This window comes from Bombus bifarius, unplaced genomic scaffold (assembly GCF_011952205.1).
Source record: "Bombus bifarius isolate JDL3187 unplaced genomic scaffold, Bbif_JDL3187 scf7180000009471, whole genome shotgun sequence".
In the NCBI taxonomy this organism is placed as follows: domain Eukaryota; kingdom Metazoa; phylum Arthropoda; class Insecta; order Hymenoptera; family Apidae; genus Bombus; species Bombus bifarius.
In genome coordinates, this window is record NW_022885141.1 from 145453 (window position 1) to 169402 (window position 23950).

The 23950-nt window shown below is 39.1% G+C and overlaps 1 protein-coding gene across 1 annotated transcript; it reads left to right on the forward strand.

The window, feature by feature from the left end:
* The first annotated feature begins 1255 nt into the window (after positions 1-1255).
* On the forward strand, positions 1256-20233 carry LOC117215236 (fatty acyl-CoA reductase 1-like). Its single transcript, XM_033461631.1, has 8 exons — positions 1256-1353; positions 17694-17966; positions 18058-18374; positions 18474-18721; positions 18959-19142; positions 19421-19606; positions 19700-19954; positions 20027-20233. Exons 2-8 carry the CDS (start codon positions 17721-17723, stop codon positions 20103-20105), a joined length of 1515 nt encoding a protein of 504 aa, XP_033317522.1. The 5' UTR covers positions 1256-1353; positions 17694-17720; the 3' UTR covers positions 20106-20233.
* Positions 20234-23950: the final 3717 nt, after the last annotated feature.

Below are 23950 nucleotides of genomic sequence, written 5' to 3' on the forward strand. Positions count from 1 at the left end.
AAACTCCACGATGACCATCCTACGCGTGTGACAGGGGTGCACCAGGAACCTCTTATGAATTAACTTCAGTTGCACCCCCTTCTCGCGTCCACTTGTTCGAGCCAGTGCCAGCACCTACCGACTATTGAATTCGGCGTTGGGGGGGGGGGGCAGTGCTCCTAGCGCTATCGATCCTTCTAGTCGTGGTCCGCTGGGACGGCGATGGAGCGGCTCTAGGTCGCCTGACTGCCATCCTCCTCCATAGTTTTATTCTACAAGGGTGAGAGTTTTTCTTTCTCTCCCTTTCTGCTCGCTCCTTCGCGAGCATAACTGGCTCGCAGAAGAGGCGGACAGCCTCGTGTTCCTGTGACCCTCTCAACATTGTTTCTACAATCGCTGAGGGGGTCAATCTTTCTTCTATGGCGTGAGGCAGAGTGTAGCGGGACAGCACCCACGCCGGACAGAGTTCCAGCGTGTGCTGCGCTGTGTCCCTGCCCTTTCCGCAGTGTTGACAAATGTCCGTCGTCTCCCGTCCGATTTTTCTCAGGTACTCGCCGTGACCAGTGAGCAGCTGGGTCATCCTGAATGTGAGCGGGAGGCCGCGGCGGCTTCTCCATGTCTCCCAATTTGGGAGGACCGCCTCCGCGTCTCGATGTTCGCCTCCCTCGTTGATCAGCTGGGATCGCCACAGGTCCCACGTGTCCTCCTCGGCGGTTCCTAGGTCGTTTGGGGCTGCCTGCTCGGTAAAGTGTGCATACACGTTTTAACCTAGGAAGTGCTAACTGCACGAATATGTATTATACATATATTTTTATAATAAGCTAGGTACTTAGTAATATTTTCACAACAGGAAAATGTATCGAATTTTTTTTTTAATATTATTTCGGAGACTTGTAAGAATATGAATACATTTTCCACTTCCTAAGAATTTCTTACTAAACGAAGTTGTACCACAATTTTAATTTTTGTTACAGCATTAGATGAATACGTTTCACACGGATAGTGTGTTATTTAATCTCAGCAGAATAGGTAGTTCGTAATATGAAATGGAATTTACAATTCAAATATTTTCGCCTTCATCTTAACAAATAAAATGTTATATGCACTAAGAATGTCATTAAAATTCAAATGTTTAAATCTATTTTTTGCTTGGTTCTGGACATACAAATGCTAATCGTATCATTCATGTATGACGTTATACAGTTTCAGTAGTAGGGTGGTGTTATTATTATAAAAGCATGAGTATCTAGAGGAGCGACACATCGAATATCGTTACAGTACAGTGACCAGTGACAGACTTATCGGGATCTACTGTAGTGAAAACGCATTATTGTACGATCTGTGGTAAAGAATACGCAGTGGAAGTAACAACAGGTAACAGGTGATTCCGTGTTATTCTGTATTCATTTGGTCTTCTATTAATTGTAATCATCATTACCAATGTCATATATATCAAAAATATTATCAGGTAATTTACTGCAATAGCTTAAATAAAGTTTTTGAATTTTAAACTATTTATTTTGCATTTTACATTTTACACAGTAAAAATGGTTCATTATTGTGGTTATTCGGTAATTTACAACGACTCATTAGAGGTGATCGAAACGTTCGCCTTCGTGTGATAGTCGCACGAACCTACGGCTATTTTCTGGCAAAAGTTGAGTTTAAGAAGGGTTTTTCATATTATTGTTAGGACTTTTTTTTTGTACGTGGAGAAATCCTAATGGACACTCCGCTGCTGCAGTAATCGCGTAACAGCATAGTACTGTCGGATTCCTACCGACTAAAACTCCACGATGACCATCCTACGCGTGTGACAGGGGTGCACCAGGAACCTCTTATGAATTAACTTCAGTTGCACCCCCTTCTCGCGTCCTCTTGTTCGAGCCAGTCCTAGCACCTCCCGACTATTGAATTGGCGTTAGGGGGTGTCATTGCCCCCAACGCTGTCGCTTCTTCCAGTCGTGGTCCGTTGGGACGGCGGTGGATCGTCTCTAGGTCGTCTGACTGTCATCCCTCTCCATCGTCTTAACCTACAAGGGTGAGAGTTTTTCTTTCTCTCCCTTTCCGCTCGCCCCTTTGCGAGCATAACTCGCTCGTAGAAGAGGCCTCGTATTCCTGTGACCCTCTCAACGTCGCCTCCACAATCGTTGGGGGGGGGGGGCGGGTCAATGTTCCTCCTACGGCGTGCCGCAGATTGTAGCGAGGCAGCTCCCACGCCGGAGAGAGCTCCAGGGTGTGCTGCGCTGTGTCCCTGCCCTCTCCACAGTGGTGGCAGATGTCTTTCGTCTCTCGTCCGACTCTCTTCAGGAACTTGCCGAACACGCCATGTCCGGTGAGCACCTGGGTCATTCTGAATGTGAGCGAGAGGCCGTGGCGGCTTTTCCATGCCTCCCAGCTTGGGAGGACCGCCTCCGCGCCCCGATGTTCGCCTCCCTCGTTGACCAGCTGGGATCGCCACCGGTCCCACGTGTCCTCCTCAGCGGTTGCTATGTAGTTTGAAGCTGCCTGCTCGGTCAGATCTTCTCCCGGATGCCATATTCTCCGGTGGGTGTATCTCCCTTCGATTGCTAGCGCCCGGAGCTCCCACGGGGGGACGCGGCTAGAGCGGTCGCCGACGCGCGGTACACCGTCCGGTATCCCCTAATGATTCTGATGGCGGTTTCCCTGTGCAGCCTCCGCAGGAGCAGGATACTGAGGCGACTCGCCATCAGGTCGTTCGTCCATACCGGGGCCCCGTACATCACTCGGGACCGGACGACGCCCTCGTATAGTCGGCGCACCGCGTCTCCCGTCCCGCCGATGTTCGGTAACCGGCCGCACAAGACATTAGCAGCCACCGACACATTCGGAATCAGGGAGTCGTAGTGTGGCTCGAGCGTCCGCTGGCTGTCGATAACGAGACCCAGATATTTCATCTGCATATTATTTTTTGGACTGTCTTCGAGCTTTCGTGTTTATGAAAGGTGAAAATACGCTCCGCGGTGAATACATTAAACATACGAGATACTTGTCATATTATATTATAAATGGTAAGAATCCATTGTTTGTAGTAAAATAAATTGAAGGCAACGCAAATGAACTGATATATACATATGTAATATTTTACTTGAACTTAACAATATATTTGCGCAATACTTAATCTCTCCACTACCATTTCATAGTTTCTTTTATATACAGTGTTACGACGCATAACACTCTACCTAGCCCAGGCCACACGCCGCGGGCAAGATGGCAACCAGATGTCTTCGGATACTCACTGCGTACCCTCAATAGCCTCAAGTACCTTCCATAAATCTCAGGAATTTCCTAGTCGAGGTCCTTCAAACCAAACAAACGCCTGTTTCCGAAGCATTTCTAAAGACCATTGTCTACCACGGCTTGACAAGGGAAAGTTAGCTTTTCTCACGTAGGATGCAACTTTCCTCCCACTAATCACTTTCTCTCGAGGGCGGTTAAGACCCTTCGTTTAACCAATTAACAAGGAAGCCTATTTCCCTCACTCTCTTAACTAAAATCGTCACCAACCAATCCGATGGTCCCATGCGCTAGACACACCCATCCTTAGCTTTCCTCCGCCACAGCATCGTCTCCGAACATCACTGATTTTACATCCTTCGAACGGTCAACATCCTTCGACCGGGTATGCACACCCGTAGATCAGTCTCTCACTCATCTCGTACACACGCACCAGCGTAACTGCCTTCGTTATAAGTTGTTGGAATAAACGGTGAAATATAACTTACTATACTGTGTCATATTCATTCAACCACCTCTGTTATCTTAACCGAAACAGGGGAACGACTAATTCGCGGCGTCGATTAACCGAATCGTAGCGAGAATTTACGCCTCTCGCTGACGCGTTTTCCTCGCGAACGTGTCTCTCCGCGAACAGTCGTAACATACAGTGACAGCTGATTTTACGTAAAAGGCGATAATACCACTAATTTTTCAAGTGATCGGTAAAGATTAGGTAACAGTAACTACAAGCTGCGTCTGATTAACGAAATGTAATAGTTCATTTTCATTAACATTAATAATGTACAGAACATTTTACAAACATGGACATCTCAAACCATGTTTACAGTTTTGCACTTTAATTATACTCGTCGAATTATGATTTCAACCTAGTATTTCGTCCACTTTCCTTTACTTTTTTTCAATGCTTTTAATGTACGAAGCATACTGTCAATTAAATTTTTAATTATTTGTGGTTCAATATTGTACCATACTTGTTGTGTTCTTTCCCATAATTCATGAACACCTGAAGGTGCATTGTTATATTTTGCCAGTCTTCTTTTCAAAATGGAACACAAATTTACGATCGGCTTCATATCCGGACTTTGTCCTGGCCACTTCATCACAGAAAAATGTTGATTTTCCAGCCACGTTTTGTTGAAATACTACTTCACGTTCATTATATCCAATAGAATTAACGACAGAAGGTAAATTACTTTGTAGAGTGGTCAAATAATGCTCTTCTCGCATTATACCTTCGATTCGAACTAAGGGACCAACATCTCTGTGAGTGAAGCAACCCCAACACATAATTGAGCCACCTCCAAACTTCATAGTTTGTTTTTTACCACCTGGTTGATCATTATTCTCGGATGAAGTTCAATACTAGGAACTTCTGTCAGATTCGAATCTGTTAATTTTTGTTTCGTCAATCCATATAACTCTTTTCCAATCTTCCGTCGTCCATTCTTTGTAGGTGTCAACAAATTGTTTTCGTAATTTAATATTTCTGCTTGAAAGAGCTGGTTTACTTTCTTTTTCCATCGCTCGTAGACCAATTCTCTTTAAAGAGCGACGAATGGTCCAATCGCTAGCACTTATTTCGATTTCCTGAGCAGCAATGTTTGGTGTTTTGTAACTATTCGATCGAATACAGTGTGCAATTTCACGTGCTTGTCTACCCGAAATAAGTCGCGGTCTACCGTTTTCTAAAGAATTTGGTGCACTAACATACTTTTTTCTTATTCTTTTTTACAAAGGAGTTTATTGGGTCCAGAAAATGCAGATCTTAAGTACATTAGTCACAATAAACATGAATTTTTGTAATGGTATGTTAGGCAAAGGTACCGATACGCGGCGCTACGACGTAGCCATGCTGTATTATGTGTCGGCGCTTTACATTTTTTGTTGTATGATGAGGTTTTTGGGTTTAAGCCTCTGGGAAGCGGAGCTTCTTTTTTTATTTTTTGTTTTCTGTCTTGAAACCTTGGTCGCAAAACAGGTGTAACTTTGGGGAGTGGCGGGATGAGAGGGTTGGAGCTGGGGTGATGTCAAATAGGATTATTTACAAATATTTACAAATATTTACAAATATTTACATTATTTACATTGTACACCTGTGTTATGCGGTGTCAGAATTGAGTTCTGTCGGTTTAATGTTGTCTCTTATTTTGTTATGGGTTCTGTATCCACCAGTATTTTTTTTGTTTTTTCTGTTTGTCTTTGGTGTCTTTCCGGGGGAGGGCCATGTTGTATCTCCATCTGGTGTCTGCGGTCTGTCCATTTATGTTTTCTATGTAAAGTATGGTTTTGATCCCTATTTTTCTTTTTATGTGATATATTATTGGGATGTTGTTTTGGTCCTGGAGGTAGTTTTTTTTCGTCTAGGTATAGGAAATCTTCTGGGGGGATGTGGCCTGTTGTCAGAGTGTTTTTGTAATATGCGTTGTTAAGAAATAGGCAACTGAAAATTAAGCTGTTTTCTTCTGTTTTTGCCGCTTGTGCGAAGTGGTTTCTTATTATCTTTGGGATGTGACAGTCGATGCGGTGAATGTTGGCTAGGTCGTATATTGTTTTGTTTTTTACATATTTTTTGAATCCGCTGTGTTCGGATCTGTATGTCCTCAGGCAAGCCCTGATGCATTTTCTTTCGAATATGCGGATTTTTTCCATCTGGGAGGCTGATATGTTGTACCAGATTGGGCAGCCGTAGGTAATGATTGGTCTGATTAGTGCTTGGTAGCATAGTATTTTTACTTTGCTGTCGAGATGTTTGGAATAGAATAGTCTTTTTATTCTCCAGAATGCTTTATTGGCCTTAGCAAGTTGGGTTTCGGTGTGCTGTTTGTAGTATAATTTGTCGTCTATGATTATTCCCAGGTATTTTACGCAGTTTTTGTGTGGTATGAGTGCCCGTTTATTTGCTTTTTCTCTTACTTGGAATTTTCTGCAGTGTTCTCTTTCTGTTGGGCCGATTTCACTTAACTTGGGTATGAACAGTATGGTTTCGCATTTGCTTGTGTTGATTTGTAGTTTCCATGCGCGGTAATAGTCGTTTATTTTTTCGAAAAATTCTTGCAGTTCAGTTTTTATTGTCTTAGTTTTACGGCCTGTTACGTAGATGATTAGGTCATCTGCGAAGGCTATGGAGCGTTTGTGGGTGGATGTATTGAGATTAAAGAGGTTTAGTAAGTCACTGTTGAAAATACTGAAAAGTAGCGGGGAATTTACTGTACCTTGTTGCAGACCGTTTGTTATGGAGAATTCTTTGCTTGATGTGTTTGTACCTTCGGTCATTACGAATGTGCTGCATGTGATCATGTCCCAGACTATTTGAATTAGGCGTTTAGGAAGGTTTATCTTGATCAATTTGTATATGAGACTTGGGATCCAGACTGTGTCAATAGCTTTTTCGAGGTCTATTAAGCAGGCGGCTACTCGTTGTTTTGCGTTTAGAGCCCAGCACATGTCCGACGTAAGTTTGTTTATTGCGTGGATTGTGGAGTGTTTGTGCCTGAAGCCTAATTGATTTTCTGGGATTATGTCATTTTTTTGCAGAAGGGGGTTAGGGGGTTGTTTATGATTATTTCAAATACTTTGCTTATGTTGGGGAGGAGACTTATGGGTCATAGGTTTACGGGCAATGAGCCGTCTTTATCTTTTTTTGTAATAGCTCTCAGTTTGGCTTTTTTCCACTTTCTGGGGAAATATGTGTTGTTTAGTGCATTGTTGAAGAGTACTGTGTAGTACCATTTTATTTTGTTCAGTAGGCGCTTGAGTAAAATGTTTGGGATGCCGTCGAAGCCGGAGGATTTTTTGTTGTTAAGTTTGGAGAAGATTGTGTTTAGTTGGTTGTAATTTGTGAAGTAGTTTGTTTCTGGATCTGGTTGTTTGGAGTTGTCTGCGGTGTTTTCGTTTGAGAATGTGCAGACTGTTTTGTTTAGCGTTTTGTCTTGTTCCATTTCATTTTTGAGTTTGTTTGTTTCGGCGATGATAATTCTGTTTAGTCGATCTCGGCCCATGTGTTCATTTTGTGTGTGTATTTTGAAAAAGTGGGTGCCGATAATGTCTAGTTTTTCTGTGGTTTTAGTTATTATGAAGTTACTCTCGTTGTCTCTGGTGGTGTTGTGTATCGTTATACTTGCTTCTTGGATGAGGGAGGTTTTTTCTGGGGGCAATTTGAGAGGTGGGATGGGGCTTTGTCCTTTTGGTCTGAAGATTTGATTTATTTGTGGGAACATGTTGGCTGAGTCGTTTTTGGAGATGTTTTTTATTTTATTCGTCCAGTAATGGTTTATAGAGTTCGCGAATTCTTGTTTCATTTGCGCTTTTATTTTGTATAGTAGGTACTTTAGGAATTCTAATTCTTCTCTTTTGTCGTAAGAATAGTTAAGTTTTATGTTGTTTATCTTGGAGATTATGTAGCTTTTGCCTCGATGTAGCTCTTTTATTTTGTTGTTGATATAGGGCTCGCATGAGTTTTTTTGTTTTATGTTTGGCACAGATTTTTGGAGAGCGATTTGTGTATGTTTTTCTATTTCGTCTATGAATGCGTCGATTTGCCTGTTTGTTAGGTTGACGTTGTTGCAGATCTTTAGGTCACAGTTTTGTTCCAGTATGTTTTGGAACTTTTTCCAGTCTGTCTTTTTGTAGTTATACCTGGGTATTTGGGTCTGTGTTTCGAGTGTTAGGAGGTCAGATGTGTTCTTGCTTACGTGAAATGTTAGGGCGTTATGGTCACTATCATAGGCTAAGGTTTTGAGGGTGTTATTTGGCCGTAGGTTTTGAAATTTTAGTCGTGCGTCTGCTAGGCACATGTCCAGGTATGAGCGTCATTTTGGGTAAGAGGGTAGCTCGGAGCTGTATAAAGTTGTTTTGTAGTGAATGTTTTTATTGTCTAGCCAGTTTCTAATGAAGTTGCCTCTCGTGTTGTTTATTTCGTTTTTCCAGCTCGTATGTTTTGCGTTCAGGTCGCCTGCTATTATATAATAGTTTTCTGTTTTATTGAGCTGTAAGAGTTCGAAGAGTTTATTGAATTCGTCGCTAAATTCTTTCTGGTTTCCGAGGGTTGCGTAGGCTGCAGTAATAAACAAGTTTTCCTTATTGCTTATTTTTATTTTTATGATCGTTGTTTCTAGGATTTTGAAACTTGTTATTTTGTCATTTAGAATTGTTTTGTGTTTTATGGGGTTTTTTATGAGGATTGCTGTTCCTCCTCCTTGGCTGGCGTTCGGTCTGTCGTGTCTTATCATGGAGTAGTTTTTGAAGTGTACTTTGTGTTTTTTATTTAGTTTTGTTTCTGAGACGAGTACGATATCGGGGGTTTCTTTATTTATTAGGGTTAGCATACTGTATCTTTTTTGGTTTGACATTAGAGAGTTGGCATTTATTACTATTATTTTCAGGTGTTTTAATTTTAATTTGTGTGTTTTTTGCTGTAACTGTTGGTTTAGTGGATTTTGGCTATTTATCTTCTGCACTGTTAAAAGTGATGAAGATGGCGCTGATCCTTTCTTCGTGTGTCGATAGTGTTTCTTTTATTTCATTTAATTGCGTTTGTTGATCTTTTAACGCTTGTAGTATGCTTTTTTCTTAATTCTTCGATAACGTTTATAATGCTTTGTTGGGGGGTGTTATCGGTTTTAGTTGCGCTTTGGCTTGATCGCGGATTTAAGTTTGTTATTTTTGTTGTGTTTTCGATTATTTGGTTTAGTTTTGTTTGTTGTTTCACTACGTCAGGAACTTTAGTTCTGGGACGTATTTACGGCTTATTTGGGCAATTCGTTTTATCTATGTTTCCTTGTCTTTTTTCTTTTTTTTTCAGCTAGCTTTTTGCGCAGCTCCACGAGTTTTGGACACTCCTTGTAAGATGCGGGGTGTCCGTAGTTTTTGCAGTTAACGCAGAATATTTTCTCCTTGGTTACTGCTTCTTCTTTTTTGATTTTGCACTCGCCTGGGCCGTGAGGCTCGGTGCATTTTACACAGCGGTAGTTTAGGTTACAGTTTTGTGCTGTGTGTCCTAGTCACTGGCATTTGTGGCATTGAGTTATATCATTATTTTTTTTTATTATTTTTTCCCATTTTATTTTGTAGTAGTTAAAATGGTTTATTCTTAGCAGTTTGCTTATGTTGCTGTCGGGGGATACTTGTATTATGCAAATTGGGAGCAATATATTGTTCTCCCTTGATCTTTTTGTCGTGAATCGTGTGACTTTTGTGAATTTTACGTCGTCTATTTGCAAGGCTTGTAGGTCCGTGAGTATTTCCATTTCGATGTAGCTATTGTCTAAGCCTTTTAGCAAGTATGTGTGGTGTTTCTCTGCTTTGGGTGTATACGTGTAGAAGGTTGTGTTGGCTGCCCGAAGCGTTTCTTTCGCTGTGTGGAAATCGGATAGATTTCGGAGGTAGAGAGCATGCTTACCTGAGTGTATCCTTTTGATATACAACTGATTGATCTTGGCTACTTTCTCTATGAGCGTTACTGCGTCCTTAGGGTCTTGTAACGTTATGTTGATAGGCGGCGGTTTGTATTCCCTTGTAGTGGATGGGGCCTTCGTACGCTCCTCTGCAGCGTATCTGGTGGGGTGTCCGTCTGGGGTGGGACTGTGTTTTCCCATTTTGCCACGTAGTATTTGGTTTTTTTGTTTAATTTTCTCTAGCGTTGTGTTTGGCGTTGGGTAGTTTGCTCGTCCCGGCTGTGACTGTAGGTGTGGTTCTGATTCTAGCAAGCTGAATCGGTTATGTGTTGTGATCGCTGGGGGCGAGGCAGCTTTTACGGGTCGCATGTTTCTGTCTTCTTTGGTACTTTCGTCCTGGGCGCGCGGGGGGGCTCTTGTTTTGTGTTTTTTTAGGATTTCTTCTAATCCTTTGTTTCTGGCATCTAGGTTTGGTTGGGGGTTGAGTTTCCGCGTCCTTCTCGCGGACAGTCTTAAGCTGTTGATTTCCTTGGCCGCTTTTTGCGGATTTATTTTTCGTTTGGTGGGTTTTCTTGTTAGTTCTAAGGCGGGTTTCGTTGCCTTGCTTTTTGCATCATTCTCGGCAGCTTCTATTTTTTTATATACTTTTATTTTGTCTTATTTTTTTTTAAATTTATATCACGATGATGTCACTGCAGTATTTTTCACTTTTTTGTCACTTTTTCTTTTTCCTTTAGAGGGTGGTTCTTTACTTTGACGCGCACACTTTTAGGGCCTAAGCCTGCTGTCCCTTTTTAGGCTGAGAGGTCCGTCCCGTTCGGAGGTTTACGGTCAACTGTTTTTTTCTTATTCTTGCAACTATCGTATGACTGACACCATATTTCTCTGCAATTTTCCGCAACGACAAACCTTTATCACACAAACAAATAATACTGTTCCTTTATCTTCACTAAGTGGCTTCATCTTGGATTAAGCATATCAAACTGAAAAGTAATGTAACAATGGTGTGGAACCGTTGACTGCGAGACAGTGGATAACCAGTGCTTATTGACAGTTTCGTTTCCCAGACATTTACACGCTATCATAAACGTTTCTGACGAAACGTGCAAAACTATAAACATTGATTCAAAACGCAATTATTATAAAATATTCTGTACATTATTAATGTTAATGAAAATGAACTATCACATTTCGTTAATCAGAAGCAGCTTGTAGTCACTGTTACCTGCTCTTTACCGATTACTTGAAAAATTAGTCGTAGTATCGCCTTTTACATAAAATCAGTGTGTTTACACATTTGCTCGTCACTGTATATAAAAGAAACTATGAAATGGTAGTGAAGAGATTGTGTATTGCGCAATTATATTAAGTTATATTAAGTACAGGTAAAATATTCTATATTGCGATAAAATATATTTCCCTTATTTTATTTATCACTTTCTTAAAAATCCACTTGTTAATTATTTAGATGCGACAAAATATCTCTTCGAATTATAATATAAACATCCTTTCATTACATTCAAGTGTTAAAAAGACTTTATGTTCAATTTTACACATGTCAAATTTCACATATTGTTATTAGTTATTACTCAATATATAACTCTTTTCACTTGTATACTATATAAATATGTAGGGTTCACATTACCAATAACAGTTCCGCCCGAGCAACCGAGCTAAACGGAAGTGTGAAACAGTGCTTCAGTGAAGTGCGGCAAGTGGGGAAAAGAAAGTGACGAACGATAACGCCCATCGCCAAATGCTGGAAAATCCAAAATGAAACAACAAATACCGCCAATAAAATTAACAAGCAAACGCGAAACATATTTCATAAACAAAGCTACAAAGATAACAAACCCAAGTCAATCACTAAACCAAGAACAGGAGTGCTCAGCTATAAATAAAATAGAAATGGGAACATTACAAAATAATGTAGTATCGTGGACGAGAGGCCTGGGGGGTGGGTCATCGCGCTAATTATAAACAAGCGGTTGCTGAGCATGTGCTTGATGGAGCTTAAACAAAAGGTATGAGGTTAACACAAAAGACAAAAGGTAGCTGAGGGACATACACGAATTAACGGCAGTATGAGTTGAGAAGCCAGAGAGTGGCGTTGTTGAGAGAGAGTTGAATCTCTGTTGACGAGAGTTGTTAATTAATTATAATACGTTGTTACGATTAGTTTATATTAAATAACCATTGTTTTCTGTTTAATACATTTATTATTAATAAACTAATTATTATATTCACGATACTATAATTGTTTCGACCACTCGCGGAGAGACGCGATCGCGAGGAAGCACGCCAACGGGAGTCGTAAATTCCCGTCACGATTAGATAATCGACGCCACGAAATGATCGATCCCCTATTTCGATTAGTATAATAGAGGTGGTTAATTGAATATGACACTGATGTAACAAGTTTATTCCAACAACTTTGTGAAGAAGATAGTTACGCTGGTGCGTGTGTATAAGATAAGTGATTGACTGATCTTCGAGTGTAAACCCGGTCGAAGGATGTTGTATGTTTGAAGGTTGAAGAATCAGTGATGTTCGGTGACGATGCTGTAGCGGAGGAAAGCTGAGGATGGGTGTGTCTAGCGCACGGGACCCTCGGATTTGTATTAATTGGTCAAACGAAGGTTGATGGATTAGGAAGGATCTTAGCTGCCCTCGATAGAAAGTTGCTATTAGGAAGCATCGTACGTGGAAAAACCCAACTTTCCCTTGTCCAGCCGTGGTAGACAATAGTCCTCAGAAAGCGTTTTAGAAAAAGATATTTGTTCGGTCTGAAGGGCCTGAGCAAGCAAATTATTGGGATTTATGACGGGTACTTAAGGCTATTGAGGGTACGCCGTAAGGATGAGCGGACATCTGGGGTCTGTCTGGCCCGCGGTGTATGGCCAGGTCCAGGTAGAGTGTTGCACGACGCAACAATAATAATGACGAGAATAAAATCAACAACGAACTAACCCACCAGGATGAAAGCTGGAAGGTGGCAATTTACAACAAAAAAAGTAAAATAACAACAAACACAAACGTTAGGAAAGCTATAGAAGCAGAAAAGCAACAATGGCTACAAGAAATTACTCTCCGAAACTCCTTCAGCGCACTGCCAGAAGAGAAAGAAATAGACCTAGCCGAAAAGCCAATAACCCACATCGCCAAACCACGAATTAACATAGAAGCCCAAATAATAGACCCCCTCATTAAACTACTGAACAACACGGCAGAAAAAGAAAATTACAGTATAAAACAATTAAAACTAGACCAAGTAAAAGTACAAACTAACACCCCAGAAACTTTTAGAATTGTGACAAAAGCACCAAAACAAAAAAAAAAACGCCGGGTATCACACTTACCAATTCAAAACTGATAAAAGTTACAAAGCAGTAATCAGAAGATTACACCCGAAAACAAATACAAACAACATATGCGAGGAACTAGCTGAAAGCGGACACCAGGTAAGAGCAATAAACAACATAACCAGATATGATACTAAGCAACTATTACCGCTATTTCTAATAGGACTCGAACCTAAAAATAATGAAAAAGGAATGTTTGAGATTAGAAAAGTTCTAAACACAATAGTAACAGTAGAGCCACCTAGACATAGAAAAGACATACCGCAATGCATACAGTGTCAGCAATATGGACACACAAAAAATTACTGCAGCAGAAGCCAGGCGTGTGTCAAATGCGCAGAAAAGCACCTAACAATAAACTGTCCATACATAGGAAAAATAAATGAAGTAAAATGTTACAATTGCAGTGGAAACCACCCAGCCAGCTACAAAGACTGTATAGTCAGAAAACAACTTCAACGTAAACTGTCTCCGCCGCTTAGAAACAGGACACACAATAACTTTCACGCGCAACAGGATAGCATAAAAACTGAAACAAAACCATATTTACAGCACGTAAAGAACGATAACCACAGTAACACCAATACCGTTGGTAGCCGAAGTTACGCACAAGTAGCCAACCGATCGCCACCCTTAGATAACCAAAATCAGAACAATAACAGCAACGACACTACAGAGATCAAGGAACTGCTCAAACAATCCATCAAAAACACCGAAATGCTAACAAAAATGATAAGCGAACAAAACGCAGTTCTCAGATAGCAAACGCAACAAATCACAGTCATGTTACAACTTCTTACAAACATGCTAAGCAAAAAATAAAAACGGATACGCTTAAAATTGCGGCCTGGAACTCTAACGACCTACAACAAAGGGCCCTAGAAACTGAAACATTCCTGTACAACAATAATATCGACATACTACTCGTATCAGAAACAAACTTTACTACAAAAAGTTACATAAAAATACCGTACTACACCATATATGATTCCAAGCATCCCTCAGGAAAAGCACACGGAGGGACCGCAGTAGTAATAAAACACGACATTAAACATCACCTACACAGCCAGGTCAGTAAGGAACATATACAATATACAAGCAACCACCGTTACCGTACAGACTAACAGCAACCAACTGCAGTTGTCAGCAGTATGCGTACCGCCGCGACACAAAATTACAACGCAAATGTGAGAAGAGTACATTCGACACTAAGGTGACAAGTATATTGCAGCGGGAGACTATAACTCAAAGCACACACTATGGGGATCAAGAAACACCACACCTCGAGGCAGAACCTTGGAAAAATACATTAGAAATAATAACCTCAATATATTATCCACAGCAAAACCGACATACTGGCCGACAGACCTAAGCAACTGCTAGACTTTGCAGTTACAAAGGGACTAAACACAAATAAACTAAACATAGCACCCAGCCTCGAGCTTACCTCCGATCATACACCCATAACAATTACATACAGAAACAAACCAATACTCTACAGCGATTCAGAGACACAATGCAATAAAATCACCAAATGGCAAACATTTAAAGAAATAATTGAGAGCAAAATCAACTGCAACATCCCATTGAAAATACCTGAACACATCAATCAAGCAGTAACAACATTTACAGGAACTATTCAAGAAGCAGCATGGGCAACCACTATACTTGAATCAACCAATAGACAAGCAGAAATAATTCCGCCAGACATCCTCGAAAAAATTAGAGAAAAAAGAAAAGCGAAAGCAAAATGGCAAAAACATAGAAGAAAAGAAAACAAAAAACACCTAAACAAACTTGCAAAGGGAATAAAAAGCAAAATAGAAGAACACAACAACGAGTTCACAAAGTTCATTGAATCACTATCTGCACACGAGAACTACAACTACTCCCCGTGCAAAGCCACAAAAAAAGTAAAGAAGACAATAAAACTGGCCCCAGCAATCAAAAGAGCAGATAACACATGGCCAAGAAGCAACGAAGAGCAAGCTGAAGAATTTTCCAACCACCTTTGCAACACATTTACACCACATAATATCAATAACAGCAACCACAATAGTCATACGGACGAGGATGCGCTAACCACTAGTACATCAACTGACAAACACTACACCATACCTAAAGCAACAGAACAAGAAATTAGAAACATAATCGAGAAAACAAAAATAATAAAGCTCCAGGAATCGACCTAATCAATGGTAAAATCTTGAACAACCTTTCTCCAAAGGCGATACGACTAATCACAATAATATTTAATGCAATACTAAGAATTCAATACTTTCCTAAACTATGGAAACTGGCACAGATCATAATGTTACCTAAACCAGGCAAAGACCCACACCAAACAGCATCTTACAGACCAATATCACTACTTCCTGTGTTTTCCAAAATACTCGAAAAAATAATTTACGCCCGCTTAAAACCAATAATAGAGAAGGAAAAATTAATACCAGATCACCAATTTGGATTCAGAAACAAACACTCCACGATGGAGAAAATGCACAGACTCACTAATGAAATAATACTAGCATTAGAAAACAAACAATACTGTACAGCCCTCTTTATGGGCATAGAGAAAGCATTTGACAAAATAAACCACGAAAGCCTACTACAAAGAATCAGGAAACAATTCCCGGAGCAAATATACCAATTAATAAAAACCTACTTAAGCAGCAGAACCTTCGTAATAAAAATCAAGGACGCATACTCCGAAGTCAAAGACATCAAGGCAGGGGTTCCGCAAGGAAGCGTCTTAGGACCAATACTATACACACTATACACGGCTAACATACCAACAACTACCAATAGCAAAATACTGACATTCGCGGACGACTCAGCGGTACTAGGCAGGCACACTAATCCTGTAACAACAGTCACATTACTACAAGAACATATCACAAAAATAGAAAAGTGCCTACAGGTTAAACAAATTAAAGCAAACCCCGATAAATGCAAACACATTACATTCACACTGTGAAAACAGAAACCACCAAACATTGTACTAAACGGCACACACATAATACGAACAAGGCAAGTCAAATACCTAGGACTCCACAGAGATACACAACTCACATGGAAACAGTATATCAAATCAATAACAGACAAAATACAGACGGCAAGGAGACAAATGCATTGGCTGACAAGTAGAAAATCCAAACTAAGTATAGAAAATAAATTAAAAATATACAAAATGATCATAAAACCAATCTGGACATACGGAATACCACTATAGGGAAAGGCACCAATGAGCCATATAAGCAAAATAGAGACAATGCAAGCTAAAATTCCTAGAACAGTAGTAAAAGCCCCATGGTACGTTAGAAACGAGGACATTCGGAAAGACCTGGGAATACCAACGGTCAAGGAGGAGATTAGCGTGCAAGAAGGTACAGAGAAAGAATAGCAACGCACCCGAACCGGCTGGCAGCGGAAACGATCAACACATGAAGCATAGAAAGAAGACTAAACAGGAAACACCCAACAGATCTCACAAAGGATATAACCTAACAAACACGAAGATGGTACCTGACTGGGGGTAGCCACGCACATGATAATCAAACAGTCAAAAAATTCTACCAAATGTCCAAATCGAACAAATTGGGAATGTAAACAACCAAACAAAAAAAAAAAAAAAATACAATCGGATTGAATGACGAAAATTGCTTAATTACGGCTATGATTAGAATCTAGATTATAATGTCAGGAGATTTTCCCAAGTTCCAAAGGAAATGACTCGGTGTCCTTTCATCTCCGACATATATATGTGTACAGTATTTAACGTATCAAATTTCTATAAAACAGCAATTTCTGAAACAGAAGGCTTGGTATTGTAAAGATCACGGAGAAAACAAATTACAAAACTAGAAGACGTAGAACGTAATGCAATATAATAGGCACAATCATGATAATATAAAATATAGCACATTCTTGAAGTTAAACTAAGATGAAAATGGAGAATAAGATAATTGAGCTTTGTTTTCACACGAACGATAGATGGACAACAGCTTACCTCGTGCAAATCGTAAAGAAGAAGACTATGACATTCGGAGATGCAAACTATCCTGCGCGACGTTTTCTAAGAAAAATCATCAATTATAGATTAAACCCGTTTACTCATAGAAATCTATAACGGCACATAAATAAATAATGAATGCGGAGCACATATAAAATATGTTTATACAGATTTCAAATACGCACGCGTTCACGAATGGTGACAGAAAAATCACATGCGCAACAAGCATTCTTCAGGTGCTACTAAATATGATCGAATACTGTTCTGCATAAACCACACACATTTTCCACACAAATCACTGACCACTGCATATTACAATATTCACATACATACACCTAATATAAAAAATGAAAAAGGCAAAGGAAACTACATAAATATTGTTTCAACTATTACTCGAAGGATTAAAAAAGGTATTGTTTCATGGAGTAATAGATAATAATGCAAATTAATACCTCTTTTTTTGGTGAAAATCTACCAAAATTATTCAATTATTATCGTTATTTAATTGTTTCATTCTGCAAAACGAAACCATAATTATTGAATTGTGTTTCTCTTTGCAAAGGTTATCCGTAGACTTCTTTAAAAAGTAATCCATAAAAAGGTATCAACTATAACCAATTTTCTATATCATTTAAAACATTTTTCCACTTACTAATTGTTGGGAATGTTAATCTATGGCAAATATAGGGACTTCAAGTGTGAAGATCCTGAAACATGGATACAGTCAATAAAGAAACAAATGAAAATGGAATCAATAAAGGACTGAATAAGACGAGTTCTCTCGAGGAATTCTACGCCGGTTGTGGGATCCTTGTGACTGGAGCAACCGGTTTCGTTGGGAAAGGTCTCCTGGAAAAACTGATCCGCATATGTCCACGCATCGCTGTCATTTTTATATTAATTCGTCCTAAAACTAACGAAACGATAGAACAACGATTTAAGAAGATCATAGATGATCCCGTTCGTAAATATATTCTTGTTCCTTTCAATGTTTAAGGCAGTCAGGAGCCAAATTGATTAACTCTCTTTCCTGGTAATTTTTCGTCTTCAGATTTACGATGACATCAAAGGAAAACACCCCTCAACTCTCAGCAGAGTTTATCCCATGAAAGGTGACGCAAGTCTGCCGGACTTAGGTCTTTCGCGAGAAGATAGAAATCTGTTGTTAGAGAAAGTAAACATAGTGTTTCACGCCGCGGCCACTGTGAGATTCAACGAACCGTTACAAGTGGCTATTAATGTGAATACGAAAGGTACTGCTCGTGTTATCGAACTTTGGAACGAACTGAGGCATCCAATTAGCTTCGTCCACGTCAGTACAGCTTATAGTAATGTGAATCTACGTGAGATTGGGGAAAAAGTTTATACGTAAGAATAAGTTATACGCAAACGTTGTTCCATGGTTTAAGAATATTATATTTGTAAATATAACGTGAAGAATATGTGCACTTATTACTGACTTTGCAGCACGAGCTTGAGTCCTTCAGAGGTAATCGATATCTGTGACAAATTAGACAAAACGTCCATTAACCTAATAGAAAATGGGATTTTAAAAACATATCCAAACACGTACACATTCAGTAAGAATTTAGCAGAGCAGATTGTAGTAAACAAGAGTAAACACCTGCCAGTTGCGATAGTACGGCCAAGCGTAATTGGTGCCTCTTTGAAAGAACCATGTCCTGGTTGGATACAGAATATTTCTGCAGTTACAGGTATTTACATAAATCTTTTTCAGTGATAATTGTTCAGTACTCCTTATATTTCACATAAGTAGAATTAATTGGTTAGTTTGTTAGAGGCTAAATGAGAGGCTTACCACTAGATCATCATTATTATTGTTCAAATTTGTTGTTGCTCACGATACCGAGAATTCTTACCAATCTATTTAACGGTACATTTCTGCTAATACAAAATCACAAATAATTTCTAAACCAATTTAATGTTACCAGGTACCTTTCTGCTAGTCGGCAGAGGATGTGTAACGGCGGTACGGGGTAGGAGAGATACAAGATTGGATGTGGTGCCTGTCGATTTCGTAGTCGACACGATAATATGTATTGCATGGCATGTCACGCTGCATCGTGATCACGAAGTTAAAGTATACAACTGCACGAGTAACGCATACCCTTTTAAGTAATATTTATTGCGAATTTTTTACGAACTAATGTAATTCGATTGTTAGAGTATTCCAAAAGTTTCAGTTTATTTAAATAACGTGGACAATAAAAGCGCAAACAAATGAAGAGCACAAAAGTCCACTTTTGCTCCCAATAGTTCAATTTAGAAAAATAGTAATATAAATAATATTTATTGAAATTGCATAATACTTCCTGAGATACTCGGATAATAATAAACTTTACTTTGCGCGTAATTCCATTAATTGTAATAATGTAAATTTTCCAATTTACAAGGTTTGGTCCGATGATAGACGCTATGGTAAAATATAGCATAGAAACCCCACTGAACGATACGCTATGGTACCCACGTTGTTCAGTCATAGCTAATAGATATATTTACAACGTTCTGAGTGTAATTCCGCGTGTTTTTCTTGCGTTCGTCATAGATATATTTTTAAGACTCCGAGGTAGTAAACCAATGTGAGTATTCTATCGACCCTTGAATAACGAGAACAATCTTTCTGGAATAATCATTGTTTTCATCTATAATAATAATATAAAATGTTATTTCAGAGTGATGAAACTTCTCAGAAATGGCAATAAGCTTGCCGCATCGTTTGCATTTTTCACCATACACGAATGGTCCTTCCAAACGGATAACTGTTCCGACTTGGCGAGGAAGGTGAAAATGTTGAACGACAGCGATATGGTGAAACTGGATTTACGGGATTTGGATTTGGAGAAGTATGTTGCAATGTACCAGGTGGGGATTAAGAAATTTATTTTGAAACAAGACTTTAAGTCAACAGCCCGACAACGGTTATCAAGGTGGATATAAAAGTATCTTCGTGTAAAAAAAATAGGAATTAATATAAATACATATATTTTCGTTGATTTCAGGTTGTACTGGATACGTCAGATCACCAAAATGTCCGGTATAACGATCTTACTATGGATAATATACTGTGTCGTGTACTGACTATTTGAACGTAATTTCTCCTGATTAAACTAAAGGAATATAAATACAATTTTCTGAAGAAGGGATTCATCATCCTTTTCATTTTGTCTCTTCACTCGTCTCCTTGCTAAATAAATCCATTTGTGACATTGCTTGTTTTTTCTATAACATTTTAATAAGAATGCAGTTATTTATACCCATATGATTTCTCAGCTGTAAGCAATTCATCTGCTCGCTGACTATGAACATTCTTCCATTACAATGACATTATTATAATGACAGAAACTTCTTTCATCCTCCACCAAATAAAAGTTACGAGATAGTTATTCGTTGACAATAATGTACAATAATAATTTATCATTGAAAAGTCTACTGAGCAATAAACAATGATGATAGAAAATAAATATATTTTAAAATAAGGTAGTTCTAAAGTAAAACTTTTTTAAGAATGCTTCATTTGCATTAAAGGCTCACTTTGAAATAGAAACTAGATGTGACATTCATGCTGGATGAAATATTATTTCACATAATAAGTAGTAGGTAGTTTTTTATTTAAGTTAAATTTAAATATCATATTGGTTTTCATTTCATGTGTATGTATGTGAATATTGCAATGTACAGTGATCAGTGGTTTGTACGGAAATTGTATGTGGTTCATACAAGAATTGTCACGTTTATTAAGGGGGGGGGGGTAAGGTTAATTCGTACAAAAAAGAGCATGTCTTTGTGAATTTTTTCTGACGATACAGTTAAAATTTCTTTTTTAAAACCAATAATTCATTAAAGTATGACATTTGAAGAATATTGTACAAAATTTTCACGACGAAATATTAAAAAATACGGCAATGGCAGCAATTATTCGGACGTGTCTCAGAAAAAACTATAATTTCGGTGCCCCTCAGAACTTGCTGCTGGATCATCAGACATCAAAACGTTAAAGTTCATTTGTTAGGTAACAGTTTTCCCCAGGTAACGCTGTGAAGGATTTTTCGAAATTTCAATTTTTCACTGTTCTGGAACACTTTGAAGGGAAAAACGCGATTTTGTGCGAAAATTTTCGGCTAATTTGTCATTTTAAAATAAAAATAATTAACAAATTTGAAAAAACTCTGCAGCGCTACCTCGCAAATTATATGAAGAAGTAGTTTTCAAAATTTCAAAAGCATTTGTGTAGCAGTTTTGAAGTAATTGGGGGCACCGACTTTGAAAACGTGAGATGTGGGGAAAACGCTTTAAAGTTTTGAACACTAAAAAATCTGGTATAAAACGTTCATAAGCGAATTTTATCGGTTTACCTCTTCACTAGCGTAGCAATTGTTGAAAAGACTAATAAAAAATGAATTATCCTATAATATTTTTCATGATCCTCCGTAATTTGATCTTCAACAGTCACTTTAATTTTTTCAGCTGACGCGCTATTTGTTGAAGTGCCTTCGTATTTACGTTTATGCGGAGGTACAATTTTTCTAGGTTGATATAATCTCGAACCAGTTAATTGTCTATCAGATCTAGTAACTTTTTTAGGCACTTTAGTAATAATTTAACACAAAACTTAATGAAAATGGAATATTTACTTCTACACTAAATCTTTTACTCTACACTGACAAAATATACAGTACAGGTATAAAGAGATTTGTACTTAAGTCGTTAAGTACTATAAATAGATCTGGGGGTAAGATTAGGTATTATATAGAGAAAAAAATGTCTGCGAAGTAATAATAGCACGCTCGAGTGGAGTAGGTAATATCATCCGACATGTATAAAAATACTCGTAATTTCGTCAATTTTGCTCCAATCGACTTGAAATTTTGGCACAATATTCTTAAGATGTTATGCATTCAATTAAAGAAATAAAAAAAAATGCAAAAAAAAATTTTAAAACCTTACCCCCCCCCCCTTAACAGCTCATAAATTCGTAATGCATATGCGGTTTTTATGTGAATATGGCTATTTTTATTACGATTTATCCGGGAACAGTCCGGCCACCACAGTGCGTTTGCGAATTTCCTACGCTGCGTAAACTTGTGAACAAATTGTTTACATGTGTTGAGGTTGACTGATAGAAGAACAAGTGAATAAATTTGTAGTAGAAAAATTTAAATAAATAAAGGCATAAGTATAAGTACAAGTATAGTGTATAAGTTTATGCTGATCCATGTCCTCACTCTCATAGTGTTACAATACAATATAGATGATACTGGTGGTTGTTGTTACGACCGTTCGCGGAGAGACGCGGTCGCGAGGAAAACGCGTCAGCGAGAGGCGTAAATTCTCGCTACGATTTGGTGAATCGACGCCGCGAAGTAGTCGTTCCCCTGTTTCGGATAAGATAACAGAGGTGGTTAAATGAGTATGACACAGTAGAGTAAGTTATATTTCACCGTTTATTCCAACAATTTATAACGAAGGCAGTTACGCTGGTGCGTATGTACGAGATGAATGAGTGACTGAACTGCGGGTGTGTATACCCGGTGGAAGGATGTTGACTGTTCGAAGGATGTAAAATCAGTACTTTCTTGGGAGACGATGCTGTTGTCACAGACGAAATTCGAGCAACTGTATATAACAAACCGAAATTCCGAACGCCTTATCGCGTGTGACCGTCCGGTCAGCACCCGTTCTCAGCCGCCTGAGTGGCATTCGATCACTCCAGCCGTTCTCCGAATTTTACACTAAGTATAAACAAAACCTTCTCCCACTCCAACGAATGGAAGAATATAAATGCTCCCTTCAAAATCATCCAGTCAGTCTAATAAAAAAATTCTTAACTAATCCAAGTATCGAAAGTGTATCATCGCGAACCGAAAAAATTGTATAAATTGAGTAAAAAAATAAAAAGAACTTAATCTCCTTTTCGGAAATTAACAAGTTCCTTATTTTTACTTTAATTTTACACGACATTTTTGGCGATCCTGCCAGGATCTATTCACTTCAGTGCAAACGAAATTACGATTTCGGCGTACGCGCATCATTGAAGATCGAAGGATCAACGGACCCAGTGCGAATCTTTGCTACTACGAAGCCCTGCAGCAACTTTCAACGTTTCATTACGGTGAAACTAGACGAGAGGACTACGGTCAGCGCAGAGCAAGCCTACGAATAAGATTCGGAATCTAGAACCAACCAGAGAGGAAACATCCCTGAGACTCCTCAACGGTCATAGCTACTACGGTAAGCTGAAAAATCTGGATTCATTTTCACGATACCGTGTGAGAAAACCCAGTTTCTCAAGCGCTTCGAGTCCAAATAGCAACAGTAGTTCAGACTCAATAAGCTCAATTAGAATCATGCCCACATCACGAAAAGACAAAGTCGAAACTATTGAAATCGTTTCTACAAACGGAGGTACGGACAATTCGATTCGTGCCATACTCGACGTAATTCAAAAACAAATTGAAATTCTTGCGCAACGTGTAGAAGAGACACAACGGACGGCCGACAGTGAAAATAGGAAGCGTGCAGCGGAAATAGAACTATTAGGCAAAAATATCTCTAAAATAAAAATAGGACGCGACGCTACTACAGAACTAGGCTCCCTTATTACTATGGACGAATCTGTTGCCGCGAGAGATAGAACTTCCCCACCATGCGTTCCAATTCGAACAGAAGAAGACAACCATCCCTCTTACGAAGACCGTCCACCGCAATTCGCCTCTCCGAGCTTACGGGCCAAAGACGCGATAGTATGTTTTCCGCAATTAAACGGCGAAGACAATATCGGAGTAGAAGAATTCATACGCGAAGTACGCGAATTACGAGCCATGTGTAGCGAACCCACGTTACTATTAAAAATGATCAAAATCGGGAAAATCACGGGTAAAGCCGCAATGGCCATCTGCAATATATCGATATACGAATACGGACAC

Bases quoted from the DNA above. Each gene is read 5' to 3' on its own strand.
- LOC117215236 (XM_033461631.1), top strand. From the start codon at position 17,721: ATGGATACAGTCAATAAAGAAACAAATGAAAATGGAATCAATAAAGGA. The intron at 17,967-18,057 runs GTTCGTAAATAT...TTTCGTCTTCAG, and splicing joins AGAAGATCATAGATGATCCC to ATTTACGATGACATCAAAGG. The intron at 19,143-19,420 runs GTAATATTTATT...CCAATTTACAAG, and splicing joins AGTAACGCATACCCTTTTAA to GTTTGGTCCGATGATAGACG.